The sequence below is a fragment of the Camelina sativa genome, chromosome 11, assembly GCF_000633955.1.
Source record: "Camelina sativa cultivar DH55 chromosome 11, Cs, whole genome shotgun sequence".
In the NCBI taxonomy this organism is placed as follows: domain Eukaryota; kingdom Viridiplantae; phylum Streptophyta; class Magnoliopsida; order Brassicales; family Brassicaceae; genus Camelina; species Camelina sativa.
The window spans coordinates 46576981-46595903 of NC_025695.1; the positions used below are offsets into that span (position 1 = coordinate 46576981).

Below are 18923 nucleotides of genomic sequence, written 5' to 3' on the forward strand. Positions count from 1 at the left end.
AGAAAAAAAAAAAAAGCCAATGTAATGGCGTACGTCGATTACCCGCCGTAGTGGTTGATGTAAATGTATAATATGTAGTTATGTACACACTTCATTTACACACGACATCATTTCATGGAGGAATAGGTTTCATATTACGGATTCTCATATACGTCAAAAACTGTGAAGGCAATTCTGCAAGAAGCGCTTGTACTACTGAGATCTCTCCATCTGCAAAGTAACACAAACACAACACATTAAAAAAACCCCACCAAACCAGAAAACTAGCGTTCTCATGGGTCTCCTGCGGTTATAAACTCCATAATCAAACTACACTTACGTTGGACGTCTCGTAGTGCCACAAACTGAACAATATCTCGTGAAGCCAGTCGCCCGCTAGAGCTCTCCAACCTTTCTCCTCTATCTGCGTCCAGTATCTAAAAACAAAAGTACAATTTATACAAGATACTTGTAACAATCTTAAATGTAACTGTTTTTTCTCTAAAGGCAACACTGTTTTACCTCCATTTCTTTAAAATCAGCTCCTCCAACTCCTACAATGAGGATTGATAATGGCAGATCCGAAGCACTGACTAATGCGTCTTTTGTTTCTTGAAGATCTGTTATAACACCATCCTGAAATAAGAGTTTGTGGTTTATAAACAAAGTCAAATTTGTTAATTTATGTGATGAAGGCTTTTCTTCTTATATATAATATACTCACTGTAATGATCAATAAGACGTAATACTTCCGTGAACCTTGAGCTAGAGACGTGCTGGCGATCATTGCAGCCGAGTTGATCACCGGACCAAAAAGGGTAGGCCCTGCAAGAGAGACGTTGAAGAGGGCACTGGTGTATGAATTCATGATACCTTGAATCCCATCCACCTGAGAGAGAGAGAGAAAAAGCATAATTGGCGTGTGAATCGAGAAAACATCAAGTTTAATTTTAAAGTCGAGTTTGTGTACCTCAGAGTATGAACTGCTTCCGTTGAGGTTAAAGCAATGGGAAACTGGACTGTCAATAGGACGAGCTCCGAATCCCCAGGCAGGGAAACGTTTGTCTGAGTCATAAAACTGCAACACGTCTCCAACATCCACTATTGCCTGAGATAAAAGAAGAGATCATGACTGTTTAGTCACAGTGGCTGCTGATTATATGAAAATGAAGTAACACTGAGTCCTCACTCTCTGGTAGGCATTTAATCGTCCTGAAGGATCAATGTAGTGCAGAGAATCAGGGAGGCGGGGATTTCCGTTTGAAGCTGAAGGACAGTGGAAAAGTTGTGATTAGAGTACAGGAAGGCGATGGAGATAACATATATGGCTTAGAATTTATTTTTGCATGTATAGGTAATAATAACATCACACATTCAATGGAGAGTTTATATAGGCTTTTCCGCAGTGGTGCAATACATACCTGTGAAATCAATTGCTACCATGAAGTTCAATTCAAAACCAGATGCCAAGTATTCTAGGAATGTGTGCTGGACAGTCTCGGTAAACTTGTCCACAAAAAGCTGGCTCTTTAACACCTAAAATAACGATCAATGGTATTAGATAGCTTACATGAAAAGCCATGAAAATGTTCGAAAACCATTTCGTATTGGTTTATACCTTGTTTTGTCCAGCACCAGTAGGCAAAGATAAATTGATTCCTTGGCCAGCCAAATGAAGTTTTTCCAAGTCTGAAAGTGAGTTCTGAACTTTTCTGGCCACCCAAAAATAAACAAGTAGTTATGTCAGCTAGGAGCTTAAGTCACTCCAAAAATAAGATGGGCTGAGCTCTAAGATTTTAGTTACCCGATTAGACTGTGTTTGCCATTCGAATTAAAGTCTGAGCATTCTATTATCAGTGGGCTGTCCTGCAGGATTATAGAAAAAACTTGAGATAAATTTCTGTGAATTGACATGCATCTCGAACAGAGAAACAGACCTTGTATTCATTCATTACAATTTATTGGAAGCTCAGATATAAGAGATCTCCCGTACCTTACTTCCCACTTGTTGAACACTAAGAAAGAGTGGTTTAAAAATTGGATTAAGATCGTTCTTCCGGACTTCAGTTTTAGACACGGGGATTGGAGTACCATGCTCTACAATTTTTGACACCACCAAAAAGGGGTCCTAAAATCAAGCGGCAAAAAAAAAATATTGTTATATTTATGTCAGAACAATATTTATAGTAAAAATGGTAAAGAGAATGAGCTAGAAACTTACACTTTTTGAGAAAAGATCCTTAGATTCCAAACTGGAACATCTAAATACAATCTCTGTTGTAATCTTAGAAGCAAGGGACTCCTCAGCATGGATGATAAGCTTTCCGTCGTGAGGCTGAGACTGTGGAGCAACGCCTTCTTTACGCTTGAGTTCTAATGTGCTTGTCCTAGTTGATTTTGTGATTATCTGGGTGATTGAAAGATAAATCATAAGGTAGGCGACAAAACGAATTTACACTGTGCATAACCAGGAAACAAGTGTACATATATATTGCAATGCCAATATCTGTCAGTAAAATAACAAGGGAAGCAATTAAGCAGTGGATACCTCAGACAATGCACATGTTGCCTCACCAAGAAACTGCTGATCGTCAAGCTTAAGCATCTGAAAAGTAAATCTTCAGTAGTAAGTACGCTATGTATTACACGGTTTAGCAAAACTAGGTTGTGCATGACAACTATTCAAATGAAACTGAAACAAAGCAAGTTGAGGCACAAGCATGCGGGTGCTCATATAAAGAGACAACAAAACAGCAAAAGTACCTCTGCTCTTGAATTTTGGAATTTGGTGTCAACGTCAAACACACGAAACCTGGTAATATAAAACCTTTCAGTAAGTAAGAAGAACAAGAAGGTTCATCTGTTTCCTCATTGACAAAATAATAAAAAAAAAAAAAATAGAAAGAGAGAAAAGAAGCTTACACCAATATCTGGACAGTCTCAAAATGATAAGCGAGAGTAAATTTCTTAATCCATTTGGGAGCTAAAGAGTTCAAAACAACTTCACTGCGAAACACTTCAGAAAGTGTAGCATCCTTTTCTTTTATATAAACAACCACCATTGGATCACTCTGCATAAACAATGTCATTAACTAGTAAGAGAGGATATCAAAAAACTCAAAAGAGCAGCCAAAAATTTGAAAGCAAAAGTAAAACTAACCTTGGAGAGAACGTCCCGATCTCGCAAATTAGAAGCAGAAAACGATAGCTGCCATAAACAAAATAAACACAAAAATTCGTCAGATACAGAGAGGACTCGGGGATTTGAAACTCGTAAAAATTGTGAAAAAACTAAACAAGAAACCTCGATCTGAGAGAAGAGACCGTTGAAGCCTTTAGACTTAAGAAAGTAATCAAGAGCGTCGTTAGTGGTGGCGAGAGCGGCGGAGGAAGCACTTCCACCAACGCCGGCAATAGCACCAGAACCGGAAGAGACATCGGAGCAGCAATTCCCCATGGATATAAAATCCTCTCTCAATTTCACTTCACAGATTTTTTTTTAAAAAAAAAAACTGAAGAAGCAACCTGTATCGAACAACAACAACCGTTTTTGAGGATTTGTGTTTGGGAGAAGAAGAAGAAGAAGAAGAAGAAGAAGAAGAAGGACGGAGAGAAAACGCAAAACAAAAAAAGAAATTGGGAGAGCAGAGAGTAAATGGGACCCAACACAACTTGTCCAAGTCAATCCTTTTTTTTTTTTTTTTTTTTTTTTACAATTGACTCGTCTCCCTCCCTCCCTCTCCCTTTTTATAGTTGTTTTTTTCTGTCATCATTTATTTAATTAATATTGACTTTAGAAAAGGAAATACTGTATATATTTTTATAACACGAAGTATCCCAGAAACGTTCAGCTATTTTCTGAGAAGTTAATCTTTTGTATTTATTAGCTTCTTTTTAGTAAACGTGTCAGTCAATTTGAAACACATATTATTATTATGTACCAAAATTCAAAAAATTATCAGACAATTTAGCATTTGTTTTTTTAAGACATATTGTTGTTAATTAATAGAATCAGTGTTAATTAATTGTGATGTATGTCGTATCATAGGCTGGTTAGTTAATAATATAAATAGACAAAATAGACAAACCACTTTCTTTTTTTTCTTAATAATTGTTATCATAATCATGTTATTTTACAATACACTTGTATTTCTTTTTTTTCTTTAAGCCAACTGGACCTTCTGTCATTCTTTTTTGGGTTTAGAATTGTTATAATTGTTTTTTTTTTTTTTTTAATTCACACATTTACATGATTAATTATTATTACCCTGGAGGAGTAGAGTAGTAGACCATCTTTTTTTTTCTCTAATCTCTCTTTAACACAAGTCGTTTGGTTTACACAACTCAGAAATTTTGTGGAAACAATCCTAATGACTTATGTTTATGTGACTTTCTAAACTGGATAAGGTATCTAGTTATATACATACACACACATATTATATAGACATTATTCAGTCAAATAAGCCAATGGTAATTTCTTCTTTGTCAATCATATTTTGATGATCCGTGTGACACAATAACCACAGAGCTGTAAACAGACAGGACCATTGACAAAAGAAACAAGAGGGCAGGACCAGAGCCTACGTAAAATTCTGTAGCTAACAAACGTTATACATACACAATAGAGGGAAAGAGAGGTATGATTTAATATCTTTTAGTTGCAGAAAATCAGATATGGAAAAAGCTTATCCTTTTGAGAAAAACAAACAACATGTGAAATTGCGGTGCTAGTGCTCAAACATACATAGTGGGAGACTTGGGACCCCAAGAGAAAACTCAAAATCAAAGCAAAGTCTTTTTTTTTTTTTTTTCTACCAACAGATAGGGCTTAAGGTTTTAGGCCAATTATTCTTAGAGCCAATAAGCATGTTTTTGGTCTTAAGGTTACGTTTGAGAGAGCGAATTTGACGAAATCGTGTGTTTTAAGGTGAACCTTTCAACTTTGAAGGTATTGTTCTTAATAGCAAATCCCAAGTATTAAACAAGAACATACCAAAAGTAATGTTTTAGGATAAGTACTGATAACAGATTATTAATTTTACATCCCAATCAGAATTGCATTTCAGATTGCACTCCTGAAATGGGACTTTAAGAAGTTTTGATGGTTTGGAGAATTTCCTCTTGTGCACCTCCGAAATGAATATGATCAAACCATTTATATAGAACTTTTTAAAAAAACTTACAGTAAACGAGCTGGGGACTCTAGCTATTATGTCCTTCACCTTCTTTTGAGTGCACCAGTTTGATTCCATGCCTCCCCACCACGCACAAGTTGCCCATGTCCTGCAATACCAACGCAAAGAGGTGTTTTCAGAAAACTGTTTCTCACCTTAATCGAAACAATGCTCCTCAACTGAGTTTGAAAATTCTTTACGTACACGAGAGTTAAACAGAGTCCTCTCTCTGGCATCCCAGATTCGCAGCACTTTTAAGATGTTTGATAATAGGTTGTGGTTGCATCCGCTGTTTGAGGGTAATAAGACTGATTCACCGCATTCCAGTCTCCTGTTGCAGAATATGCCTGGTTTGCAGCATTCCAATCAGCTGTCCCGGGAGCCCCTGGTACAGAACCTTGCATCCCACCTTGTTGATTGTATACAACAGTTTGAGCATGGTACTGCGGCATGTAACCAATAGCTTGAGCATGTGGTTGCGTTGTGTATTCAGCAGCTTGAGCATGTGGTTGTAGAGCATACCCAGCTGCCGGTTGCTGAGAATACCCGGTTGATGCCGCATGGTGTTGCTGAGTGTACCCGGCTGTGGCAGCATGGGGTTGCTGAAAGTACTCGGCTGCTGTAGCATGGGGTTGCTGAAAGTACTCGGCTGCTGTAGCATGGGGTTGCTGAGGGTACCCATTTACTGTACCATGAGGTTGCTGGGCGTACCCAATTTCATGGGGGTTTTGAACATATCCGGTTCCACCAGCATAGAGTTGAGCAGTATGTCCCATAGCTGCATAATATTGCTGCTGCGGATAACTCATTGTTCCAGCATNCCACCTTGTTGATTGTATACAACAGTTTGAGCATGGTACTGCGGCATGTAACCAATAGCTTGAGCATGTGGTTGCGTTGTGTATTCAGCAGCTTGAGCATGTGGTTGTAGAGCATACCCAGCTGCCGGTTGCTGAGAATACCCGGTTGATGCCGCATGGTGTTGCTGAGTGTACCCGGCTGTGGCAGCATGGGGTTGCTGAAAGTACTCGGCTGCTGTAGCATGGGGTTGCTGAAAGTACTCGGCTGCTGTAGCATGGGGTTGCTGAGGGTACCCATTTACTGTACCATGAGGTTGCTGGGCGTACCCAATTTCATGGGGGTTTTGAACATATCCGGTTCCACCAGCATAGAGTTGAGCAGTATGTCCCATAGCTGCATAATATTGCTGCTGCGGATAACTCATTGTTCCAGCATACGATTGTGTACTTTCTTCCACATTCCCAGCCTGTATATGCTTGGTATAGTTACCCGCTACACTTTGAGGTTGGTGTGTGTAACCAATTGCTCCAGCAGCTGGTTGTGAAGCTTCACCATGTGCCGATGTAGGATAGCCAGCTGTCTCGGTATGAGATTGAGAAGCACTAACTGCCTGCATATCTGGTTGCATGGACACTGTAGTATTTGAAACTGTAGATGCTTCTGGGTGATAGTAAGTCCTAGCCGGAATTTCATGCTGCTGACTAGCTTCCACTTCCTTTTGTGATGCTGAAGTATAGAACTCACTTCTATACCCACTCCCATTAGCTGCAGGTGCAGAAGGATGCTCATTCCCAGATAACGTCGACGGGTGATATTTATTATCAGAATAAGGTGACGCAAAGTGGTCCTTCTCTGATGGTGTTGCCGGAATAGATTCATTTTCTGACGCCAAGCACTCTGAAGCAGTTCCGTATCTGTCATAGCAAAAAAAACCAAGCCCTATGGTTACACATTCACATATAGGTAACTGCAAAGCCAGAAAATAGGAACAATGTAAACATCTGCAGTGTGGAGGTCCTGGAGTCTAGCAGAGTTCAAATAGCTATGATCGACATATTTGGCAAAAGATTAAAGTTCAAATTGGAACTGAAATAGGATAATAAATCAATAAAGCTATTGGCTAAAGGAATACCAAAACCCCCTACAACCATAGTTACCTCCGAATATTAGATAAAATGGTAAGGTATTTGAGTTGAGGGTCCTGTATAGATGACCGCGGAGGGTCTGACCGAGGAGGATCTGACTGAGGAGGATCTCCGAGCAACCGTTGCTGCCGAGCTTCTCTAGGATAATAAGGCTGATTCAAATTTGACAGACCATCTCTAGGTGGGGTTGTGTAGTCGTCTTGTCTGGAGTAACTATGTTGGAGCAGAGATGTGCGGGGAGCAGACTGATGGGCCATAAGAGAGCCAGGTCGTGGTTCTGCATGACGAGCAGACAGAGGATCTAAAACAGATGAAGCATTTCTAAGTTGTGTAGCAGCTATGAACCTTTCCTCAAAAGATAGAGTCCTTGGTGCTGAAGCTCTAGAAGCCAATCTATGAGGTAACAGATCGAGTTCTGGAGCATTAAATGGACGAAACAATGATAACAAAGACATAACCTGCAATCCATGGAACATTTATCATTATTAAAAGTCAAGCAGGTAAGCCTGGAACTTTAAAACGATGTGTTGTAAAAACAGCAGGAAAAAAGTGTATTACTTGGTGAGGAGCAAGTTCTTGCTTAAATTTGGGTCCTTTGTAATTTTCATAGATAGCAGACTTGAAAGTGTTTTCTGGCAAGGGATAACAGTTGATGAGGATTCTAAATCCAACCTGCCAAAATCAAGTAAGAAAAGGTACAATCTTAGACACATTCAGTTGATGATTTATCCAGTGCTATCTAAACGAAATCATATGTGTGTGTGTGTGTGTGTGTTCACAGGAGGCTTACCTGAGCAGGATATTGCATGTCAAAAGCTTCAGGTTCAATATCCAACCTGCCACCAGTAGTAGCTTCATAGACACCATACAAAAGTCTCTTCTCAAAGTCATAAAGGAAAAGCTTCATCCCTGGTTTGATACTCTCAACAACGTCTCTTCTTCCTCTTGGAACCCCGAAAACACGGTAACGGTAGCAATCAGTTTTGGTCCTCGCATTACACATAAAGATATAACCAGGTAGCTGCAGCTGCTGGTCATGATGAACCTGAGGTCTCCTTTGTATCACTTTCTCTAATCCAGTTGCTGAGTTTCCATAAGCAGCCAAAAGGTTTCTGTTATACACAGCAGAAGCAGAGTTTTGGGAAGAAGCTGCAGCAGCAGCAACATATGCATTATTAGTATTCGTTTGTTCACCATCAGATAACTCCATCTCCGTCTCCATCGCTTCTGCCATCTCTTTTACTGTATTAATAACAAGTAGGCGAATATGTCACTGGAATTGCAAATAAAAAAAAAAAAGCGATTGAGGAGTTACCAAAAAAATTCAAGGAAACAAATGTGGGTGAGATGAAGAAATAGTAATAAATACGTCACACGATTTGGGTTTTGAGAATCAAACGGGAAAAAAAAAAATCAAAGAGAGAGAGAGAGAGAGAGAGAGAGAGATGAAAATGACAAAAAGTGACTTACCGGAATTTGAAACCCTAGGACTGAAATTGAAAAAATCAGGAAGATTGAATAAGAGAGGAATTATCAGATCAGGTCATAATTAGGTGTTGATTTTTGTATTTAAGATTAGTTTCAACGTGCGAATCTGAATTGATAGAACGAAGTTGGATTATGTTCTCTATATAAGTATGTTTTTGGTTCATGAAGAAGGGGTCGCGGAGAAGATGACTTTCAGAGAGAATCTCACGTGACAGACGTGTCAGGCTAAATATTTAAATGGGCCAATAACCATCTAATGGGCCTTTATTAAGACCCAAATCTATAAACAAAAGTAATTTACCCATCGGTAAAAGTAACAACAATTACAGAGAGTTGGAACTTTCTGACTCAAGCCGAGAGACCAGACCAGAGAGTTGGTGTCTTTGATTTTGAGAGTTGTGAAATCGATCGTAGTCTTTGATTTGATTAGAGATCAGCTTTTCAGAACATAAAGCCCTGTACTTGCCTCTTCCGGAGCTCGATATCAGCTGATTTGTATCGAAGATCAAAACCTCTATTTGTTAATTTCAGGTTCGTCCAATTGTGATAATAGGGTTTCTTAGAATCTGGGGTGGTGATAAATTGGTTTGTCTCCTTTAGTTTAAGGTTCGGCGCTTAGTTCGTGATTCCTGGGTTTCTTCTAGCTCATGTCAAGATAGGATTGTTCTGTGCTATCTTCGATTACTAAATCTCATTAGCTGAGAGTCTTATAAGCTACCAACTGCTTCTTGACACTTTAAGAAGGAACATTTTTTTTTTTTTTTTTAATCTCTTAGTTTTCTATGTTCTTTTTCTCCTCCTGTAGAATGTCTTCAAGGGAGAGGATAGGTTCGAAGCATCATAGCAGAGTGAGCCAAGGCATGTCAACTAGTGGGTCATCATTATCAAGGCACCATGAGACCATCTCTTCGGCTTTGGATCCGCGTCATCTTCGAGACCAACGGATGTCGCTTCCTGAAATTCTAGAAAACAAGATTGCAGCTCAAGCTGCTGAGATAGACCGGCTCTCTAGTGACAACCGGAAACTAGCTTCAAGCTACGTAGCTCTCAAGGAAGACTTAACCGTGGCTGACCGTGAAGTCCAGGGGCTAAGACCTCACATCAGAAAGACGGAAACAGATACCGAGATTCAGATCCGAGCGACTCTTGAGAAAATAGCGAAAATGGAGGGTATGATCAAGAACAGAGAGAATATAAGGAGGGAGGTGCAGTTAGCTCACATTGAGGCTCATCGGTTGGCCAGAGAACGAGAAGAGCTTGCTTCACAGGTGAAGTTGGTGGTGAAGGAGTTGAAGAAGGTTTGTCTTGAGGCAGAGGGTTTGGATGCGTCAAGCCAAGAGCTTGAGCGGTTGAAAGAGGAGCACCAGAGATTACGGTAAAAAGAAAAAGTCTTTTACATGTCAAGTAACTGTTAAATATTCATCATCAGTTGTTTTAACCATTTGGCTTTTTTATGTAACAGGAAAGATTTTGAGGAAGAGAAGAGTGGGAACGTAGAGAAACTTGAGCAATTGAAAGAGATGGAGAGGAAAATAATCGGAGCTGTTAAAACGATTGAGAAGCTGCGAAGTGAAATCGCAACCGCAAGGAGCAAAGCCGTCTGAGAATTGAATGTGTTTAAGATTTGAGACCAAGAGGCTGAGTCAGAGGCTCCTCTATTTAGGAAGGGATTACAAGAACCACAATTGTGTTCTCATCTTTCCTAATATCTATATGAGATTTTTTCAAATCAACCTGTTCCTTTCTGAAAAAAATGAGTTAGAGAAGTGTTCAAATGGTCGATCACAACAGTTGCTGAGAATATTCTACCACAGAAACAAAGAGTGTACTCTTCAACATTCATTAAACAAATCCCCAATACTTAAAAGAGGTCAAGCGACTAGATCGACCTCATCGCGTTGAGGGTAAACCACATCAAGCCTCATCATACTCTTGTACTGATCAGGTACCGGTGCACCACCTTGAACACACATCTCCACAACCGCAGGAGCCTTGCCGTAGAACCTCGTCAAGCTATTATCAAGAACAGAACCATCAGTAGGATCCCTAACATGCCACACATAGTTTGGACCAACCACATCATCAATAGTAGCTTCTTGCCACGCATGCATTCCGTCTCGCATCTGATGCTTTGTCGCTTTACACATCCTCACTTTATGTCCCTTTGGACCAACCTGAATCTCTGGACAATACCCACAAGTCCACACTTTGTATCTCTCCATCAGTTCCCTGACTCCCAAAACCATTTCAAACCATGACTCCATCGTCTCAATGCTTATTTCCTTCAAGCTCTTCTTCTCCTCAACCTTGCAACGATCGTCTTCTTGTAAAACTACAGCAACTGCAGTCTCTGAACTTCCATCACTGACTTCCTCAAAATCTACAATCCGTCCTTCGATGCTGTACACAGGTTTCGATCTTCGCTTTGATGGGAACTTCTCGAGGTCTACACCAGCCTGTATGCATAACTCAAGAACCGCAGAGATCTTAGGGACTGTAAATCTCTCGTCGTGTATAACTCTCGGTTTGACAGCACGGTCATAAAGGTGAAAACTTTTAGGGAACAAGACAACATCGCTCACTCTTCCTCTTTTCCAGACATGAGTCGCACTTCTTGAACCGCTACCAGGACCTGTGCAAGTCCTGATTTCATGACCTTCTTTGCCAATGTGAACCTCAGAGCAGCATCTGAACAAAACAACACAAGTTCCAACTTCAAAACTGGATTAAACTGACTAAAGTCTCCATTTTTCAGCTCAAATCACACCAATCTTGTGTTCTAATCAAGTAAAACCACACAAAGCACCCATGATTTCACTGGTACTAACTCCAAATACTTAAAATGCTTAAGTGGATCAATTTGACAAAAATAGCTCAATAACTCTATTAATTTAGGTAACCCTCCAGTCCAAACTAAAGCTAATAAAACTGTTTCATCAGAGCAAATAGTAATGTAACCTGCAGCGATGAACAGGAACATGAAGAATGAGTTTAGAGAGGCCTGAGAGCAAAGAGTTGCGGCATCGGTGAACAGAGTGAGCCACGTGGACAAGTTCCGGAACAAGTAAACCATTATCCGGCGGATCTTCCAGAACTCGACATGGTTGTAATTTTCTCAGTTGCTTCTCTTCTTTCGCGCGACGAATCAACTCTTTCATCGGAGTCGGATACGGCTTCCTCTCTGATTTATCCTTCCGTGGCTTGGGTACGTCGGCGTAGAGAGGATCGTCATCATCAACAACAACAGCTGGAACGTCGTGATTGGTAGTTAGAGATTTAACGGGAGTTGAATAATGAGATTTTCTGATTACGAAGACGGAGATTTGCATTAGCTTTCTTCTCTGCATCTTTGCTCCCGAATGCACATGAGGTGTTCGATAGAATTCCCCAATAAGGAAAATTGGGTTTTCTCAGTTTATTTTTTTTTGTTCACAAGCTTTGTCACGTGACACTCACGTGTACCTTGCTGTTACTTATGGTTGAGATTCCCGCTTCCCCTCTACTCTGCTTCTTCTTCTCGCAAATCAGATTTTGTCTCTTCAAAGCTTTGAAAAAAAAAACCCTAGAGAACAAGAAAGCGAAAAGGATCTTGAGAATCGTTTACTATGGAGCCTTCTTTCAGGGATGCTGAAGAGGGCGCACAACTCTTCAGAGATATTACACGTCACGTCCGTGAAGGAAACTACATCAAGGCATTGGAGATCATTGACGATATGATCTTAGTCCATGGGGAAGACAAAGACGCATGGCTTATTCGTGTCAAACAGGGTAACATATTCTTGGGACTAGCGCAAAAAGCAGAGAGCCCTGACGTGGAAGTCGCACACTTGTTTGGTTCTGCAGAGTGTTTTTCGGTAGATGATGGGTTATCACCACTTTGTGCGAATTCACTCCACATGTTGGGCAAAAAGCTTGGGTCAGTATTGTATCTCAAGAAGTCTGTGAAGAAAGCAAAACATGGTTTAACTCTTACTCGGGCAGACAACCAAGATTCTGTTGGTCCACTGAATTTGCAAGAGCAAAAAGTACTCGACGAAAAGAATAATGGATTGTTGGAAGTAATCAAAGATGCAGAGTCTCGTATCGCTTTTTCCAAGACTCTTGTTGGTTCTACTTTAAAAAACTCTGAACAAAGAGTTTCGGAGTCAAAGAAGAGTCCAGACCCGCGTGAGGGTTCAGTTAAAGGATTGAGGTCATTCTGGGTGGGATTGGATGTTAAGATCAAAAGGGAACTTTTGAAAGTAAGCATTGCAAAGCTTACAAGTTTTGTAGAGGGAATATAACATTACAAAGCGAAGGGACGAGATACTTTGGAGCAAGTTCTCGCTTCTGCAAAGAAAGACAGAAAATGGACATTCTGGATATGCCGCACTTTGTGTTCCAAGAAGTTCTCCAGTGCTGAAGAATGTAAGAAACATCTTGAACAACAACACGCTGCAGATTTTAAACCTTCTTCAGAAAAGGATATGGTCAAGAGGATAGGAAAAGACTGGGCTCGTAAGATATCTGTTGGAAGTTGGGAACCAGTAGACGCAGTAGCTGCCGTTGAAATGATCAAGAACCGGCTCGCAGATGTGAAAGCTTTTGCATCTAAATCTAAGAATGGATGGTCCAAAGAATGGCCTTTGGCTGTGGATGGAGAGCGGAGTAAGTTACTCAAGGAAATCAAATTGCTCCTTGTCTCGTTTTGCGACAAGAAAATTCTCTCCGGTAGCCTTCGTGACTGGATGATGCGTTTTCCGGTTAAGCATCTAGTGAAACTTGAAGTTTCCCAACAGAGTATTGTTGATTTGCGTTTAGTAGAAACACCTCAGAGTATCTGTTTTCTAGAAAGTCATGAGCTCAGTCAAATCCTAGACTTCCTAAACAACATCAAGTGTGAAAGGAATGATGGTACAGATGCAATTTGCAGAGCAGTGGACAGTTTCATGGGTCGTACTCGAGTTAAAGAAAAGATCGATTTTGACCCTGGGTTTTCATATCTGCTACTGGATAAAAGACTACTGAAAAGCAATACTGCTCCTGCTCCATTAGATGATGAAGGGACTATCAGTGTTTTTGATCCCAATGCTCACTACGCCAGGGCACCAGCTCATGGAGATGATATCATATCCTGGTTAACTGACTACAACTCAGTAGACAAGACCTTTCCCAGACCTATCAGAGAACACAATCTTGATATCTGGTTGGCTGTTCTGAAAGCTGTTCAGTTCACATGTAGGACTTTGGGAACCAAATATGCAAAGAAAGTGCAGGTCTTAGATTATGATGCAGCTCTTACTATCATCGAGAACATGTGTATAAGTGAAGATAAAAGGAGAAGGAATCTTCAGGAAGATCAATGGAACAGATATGCATCGCTTCTATGCGATAGATGTGAGGAGGAAGTCCCCGGAAATTCTACAAAATTATTCTTGTGTGCAGTACGAGATGTTCTCGAAGGAGCACTGCATCCAACATTTGATATTCCCGATTTAGAAGATGGCATGAATCTTATACGTGATCGTAAAAGTCTCAGCGATGATAGAGTGTTGAAATCAATAGACCTTCTGAAATCAGTGGTCACCCACAAGGTTCATTCTTGATTATAATATTCATCAACGTTAGAACTTGAAATTGCCCATCTAATAGTTTGTACATGACTTGCAGGTTTTACTAATCGATTCGAAGATTTTACTGATTGATAATTCAAGGATTAGTTTGCTGAATAACCTCAGCAGGCTTTCTATTTTTGACAACCGCACTTATATGCTTCAACTGCTGAAACCTTTCTTGCTGGTTGGTTTGAAACATTTGATATATACAGAGAGCTTTCATTTTCTGTCTGATTTGGCCTTAAAATTGTTGTTCATATCTTATTATGTCTCTTCTCAACTAGAGTGAAATTGTAACTATGGAATCCAAAGCGAAGTCAGATGCAGCAGAAGCAGAACTTTTACTCGAGGAGGAGAAGAAGCCACAATCAGTGAAGAAGAATAGAAGCAATAAGGTCTTTAAAGTTCTAAACTCGATCTCTTTTGCTTTTCTGATTTTTCTGTTAATTGGTTGTAAGGGTGAGTGGTCTTCATGGTGCAACAGAAAACATCAACGAGCAAGTCTAGACCACGTGATAAGACCGTTGAACAGTAAGTACCTTAGGAGTCATTTTTGGCATGCTATAAACTGTTTTTGAATTTTTTTCTGAGCAAAGCGTCTTCTTACATGTAGTAAACCTTCTGTCAACCTTGAAAATGAGAGTACATCTTCACCACTAAAAACGGTGGCAGAAGATTCTATGGAACCAGAAGATGCTCTAGCAAATGAAATTCAAGAGGAAGAGCATCACCAGCTAGAAGAGAATTATTCTGTGCAAAATAATGATGACCCTGGTTAGTAATAAGCTTCTCAATTGACCAATAATTTAAATTATTCTGTTTGGGATTCATAATTCATATTTCTTTTGTTCGCCATCTTCAAGATTTGCAAAACCCTGGAGAAGATTCATTGTTGGAACATTTGGAGCCAGCAGCTGCAGAAGCTACAACCAGATACAATTCAGCTTTTGACGTGACGCTGAAGGTAAGGCAATTACCAACCAGGCAACCAACACAAGATTCAATACCTAAACTCTCATCTTCTGATTCAGCACGTTACATATCTCTTTACTTCCTTATTTTCTTTGATAAGTACACAAAAACATACTGTATCGCAGGCCCTCTTGAACATTAAGATTTTCAAAGAAGATTTGATGCGCAATAGGCAACCATTTCATGAGCACCTGGAAGAACAAGTTCCTCCTGCGCTACAAAATTTCTTTGACGCTTTTGTGTCAGAGGTGATAAAAAATGATAAGGGAATCTACAGTTGCCTGTTGAGCGACTTACTTGCTTACCTAGAAGAAGTTCATTACATGGTACGTGCGGAGAAGATAAGCTTCTTAGCAATGGTATTGTTATTATTTGTTTCAATAAGCTTAACTGTTATTTTAAAGTCATCTTATGTTCTATCTTATCAGTCTAGTAAAGCTGTACTTGTAGCCATCCTTGAGTTTTGGCATTGCTGGAAAAATCCAGAAAGAGAAAGCTTGGTAACTCGGCTTTTCACGTTGGAGGAAAAGAAAGAATGGGTTGTACCAGATGCAGAAGGAAGTCAATTTATCCAGAGCCAAGTTCCTATGGCATTGTTATGGCTGCAGATTCAGTCAGAGACCTGAAGGTATGTTCCATTTGTTTTCCTCTTTGTCCTACAGAAGTGGTACTTCCCCTTAATAGCTTTTATAACGTCGTTCAATGCTTTATTAATATGCAGTGTGCTCTTGGGAATATAGAGTTTGTGGATATCCTGAAGGTGATCCGCATGGAATATAAAATGTTATGTGACATTAAAACAGGAGGATGTGGAAAGACAAACTTTGTTCATCACATTATAAGTAGATGCCCACCTATCTTCATAATCGGTAAGCTGGACCACCATAATTTCGATCTTATACACTCATATCATTTATTATGCTTATGATAAATGCAAAGTTTGTGTTTTGTGGGTTTGCAACATTAGTGTTAGAATGGGAGAAGAGTGAAACAGAGAAAGACATATTTGAAACAACAAAGGCTTTGGAGTGGGAGATAAACATCAGCAGGCTATACGAAGGCTTAGAACCAAACACTAAGTACCGGCTTGTGTCAATGGTAAAATCTGAAACAAGGTCACAAATGTTTGTCCTCTTGTTCTTCATTATGTCTCTGTTACAGTCTCAACATATGTGATACAGGTTGGTAATGGTGAAGAAGAAGAAGAGCACATTTGCATAGTTTATGAAAAGAACCGGTGGGTCAAACTCAGACGCACTGCTTTTGAAGGAGAGGTAAAAGACGAAACTGCTAGTCTTGCTTGAGTTGAATAATGAATTTAGATAGGCGAGAGAGGTGATGGAAATATGTGCGGTGAAATGACATATATATAGGTTGTTGGTAACTGGAAGAATGTGGTCAGATACTGTGGAGAAAGGAAGGTCCGGCCAGAGATTCTGTTTTATGAAGCTGTCCCATCAATGGTCTAACAAGTGTGTATCAAATTTAGAAAACCAAACATTGATGTATCCCAAAATCATCAGAAGATACTCTCTTTTACTTGTGAATACGATCTTTCTTTGTCTTTGGAAACTATTAAAAAAAATTCATCTTCCTTACCATGTACCCAACAAAGCAACACGACACGAGAGAGTCTTCCCCACGAGTGGTTCAGCAACACGACACGAGAGAGTCTTCCGCACGAATGGTTCAGCAACAAAACAAACCAAAAGACGCATCAACCAACTAGAGTCATTGTGTACTGACACGTGTCAAAATAGAAAATATAAAAGAAGCTTTTGTCTTGTCTTTTTTTTTTTTTCTTTTTTCTTTTGCTTACAAAATATAGAAGAAGCTCTTGTGTTGTCGTCGTCGTCGTCGTCCTCTACGAATTGTTGATCATTTCAAGTCCAAATATTTTCACGAAATTTAAATGAAGAGCATTCGCCATATTCAAAGAGCTACACAGCTTTTGGGTTTTCTTTTTTTCTTACTTTTTTACCGAAAAAATCGCAAACGAATAATGCACACAAGGTGTTAGACAGATATCCTCAGTGAAGAGCCTTGTGGCGTCACGTGCCTCTCACGAGCCAGCGGTTATTATAGTTCCCGCCTCTCTCTCTCTCTCTCTAGCCTCTCACAAATCTCTCTGAATCTAATCACCTTGGAGTGGAGACCAAGAAACACACAAGAATCTTGAGAAATCGTTACTATGGAGTCTTCTTCTTCTTTCAAGGATTTTGATGAGACCGCAAAACTCTACGAGCTACAAATCTCGTCGCTGATGGAAACCACGTCAAGGCCTTGGAGATACTTGAAGATTTGACTTTTGTCCATAAGCAAGCCGAGGACTCAAGTATTCTTCATAACGATCAAGGTTATATACTCTTAGAACTGGCGAAAAGAGCAGAGAACCCTAACTTGAAGTTCGCATATAGGTTGGGTTCCGTGGAATGCTTTGAAAACGCTGAGATATCACCACTCTCTGCATGTTCTCTCTGCTTTTTAGCCCAACAGCTTGGGTCAGTGATGTATGCCAAGAAATGCCTGAGCAAAGCGAGAGAAGGTTTACAGCTTACTAACTCAAGCTACTCGGATATGAAAGAAAGGGACGGCAAGGTCAAAGAAATTATGACTATAATCGATATAGCAGAGTCCATCATCGCTCAGTCGAAGACTTCTTCTACAAAGAAGTGCGAGCTAGTAACTGATTTGGAGTCAAAGAAGAGTTTAGAGCCGCCGCTTAAGGATGAGTATAAAGGACTGAGGTCGTATTGGTTAGGTTTGAATGTTAAGATCAAAAGGGACTTTATGAAAGTAAGCGTAGCAAATCTTTTACGTTTTGTCGAGGGAGTAGAACATTACAAAGCGGAGGGACGAGATGCTTTGGAGCAAGTTCTCGCTTCTGAAAGGGAAGACAGTAACTGGACTTTCTGGATGTGTAGAAATAAATGTTCCAAGAAGTTCTCTAGTGCTGAAGAATGTAAGAATCATTTTGAACAAGAACATGCTGCAGATTTTAAAATTTCATCAGAAAAGGTAAGGTCAGGAGGATAGGAAAAGATTGGGCTCGTAAGATATCTGTTGGAAGTTGGGAACCAGTAGACGCAGTAGCTGCCGTTGAAATGATCAAGAACCGGCTCGCAGATGTGAAAGCGTTTGCATCTAAGAATGGATGGTCCAAAGAATGGCCTATAGCTGTGGATGAAGAGCGGAGTAAGTTACTTAAGGAAATCAAATCGCTCCTTGTCTCGTTTTGTGACCTTAAAATTCTCTCATGTAGCATCCGAGACTGGGTGATGCGTTATCCACTTAAGCATCTTGGAAAACTTGAAGTTTCTGAACAGAATCTTGTCGATTATCACCTAGTGGAAACACCTCAGAGTATATGTTTTCTTGAATGCCATGAACTCAATCAAATCCTAGGCTTTCTTAAAACCATCAAGTGTGAAAGGGATGATGGTACAGATCTGGTTTGCAGAGCAGTGGACAGCGTCTTGGCTCGTACTCAAGTTAAAGAAAAGATCGACTTTGATCCTCAGTATTCATATCTGCTTCTGGATAGAAGACTGCTGAAAAGCAACAACACTCCATTTGATTATGAAGTGGCAATCAATGTTTTGGATCCCAATGTTCACTACTCCAAGGCACCTGCTCATGGAGATGATATCATATCCTGGTTAACTGACTACAATTCAGTGGATAAGACCTTTCCCAGACCTATCAGGGAACACAATTTTGGTATCTGGGTGGCTGTTCTGAAAGCTGTTCAGTTCACATGTAGGACTCTG

The 18923-nt window shown here is 40.0% G+C and overlaps 2 protein-coding genes and 3 pseudogenes across 2 annotated transcripts; 3 read left to right on the plus strand and 2 right to left on the minus strand.

Annotated features, from left to right (window-relative positions):
- On the minus strand, positions 8-8757 carry LOC104729035 (annotated as a pseudogene).
- On the plus strand, positions 8919-10320 carry LOC104726785 (protein FLX-like 4). The gene is made up of 3 exons (XM_010445725.1): positions 8919-9118; positions 9393-9962; positions 10050-10320. The coding sequence occupies exons 2-3, from the start codon at positions 9394-9396 to the stop codon at positions 10189-10191; spliced, it is 711 nt and encodes a 236-aa protein (XP_010444027.1). The 5' UTR covers positions 8919-9118; position 9393; the 3' UTR covers positions 10192-10320.
- On the minus strand, positions 10419-12007 carry LOC104726784 (APO protein 3, mitochondrial-like). Its single transcript, XM_010445724.2, has 2 exons — positions 11546-12007; positions 10419-11275 (listed from the first exon to the last, which is right to left on the minus strand). Exons 1-2 carry the CDS (start codon positions 11932-11934, stop codon positions 10459-10461), a joined length of 1206 nt encoding a protein of 401 aa, XP_010444026.1. The 5' UTR covers positions 11935-12007; the 3' UTR covers positions 10419-10458.
- LOC104726783 lies at positions 12183-16747 on the plus strand (annotated as a pseudogene).
- The window catches only part of LOC104729036, a 4308-nt pseudogene continuing 2414 nt past the window's right edge, over positions 17030-18923 (plus strand).

What these genes read in the sequence shown, in the direction of transcription:
- LOC104726785 (XM_010445725.1), top strand. Translation starts at nt 9,394, where the DNA reads ATGTCTTCAAGGGAGAGGATAGGTTCGAAGCATCATAGCAGAGTGAGC. An exon ending in GAGGAGCACCAGAGATTACG is followed by an intron (nt 9,963 to 10,049) that starts GTAAAAAGAAAA and finishes TTTATGTAACAG; the next exon opens with GAAAGATTTTGAGGAAGAGA.
- LOC104726784 (XM_010445724.2), bottom strand. Translation starts at nt 11,934, where the DNA reads ATGCAGAGAAGAAAGCTAATGCAAATCTCCGTCTTCGTAATCAGAAAA. An exon ending in GTTCCTGTTCATCGCTGCAG is followed by an intron (nt 11,276 to 11,545) that starts GTTACATTACTA and finishes TGTTTTGTTCAG; the next exon opens with ATGCTGCTCTGAGGTTCACA.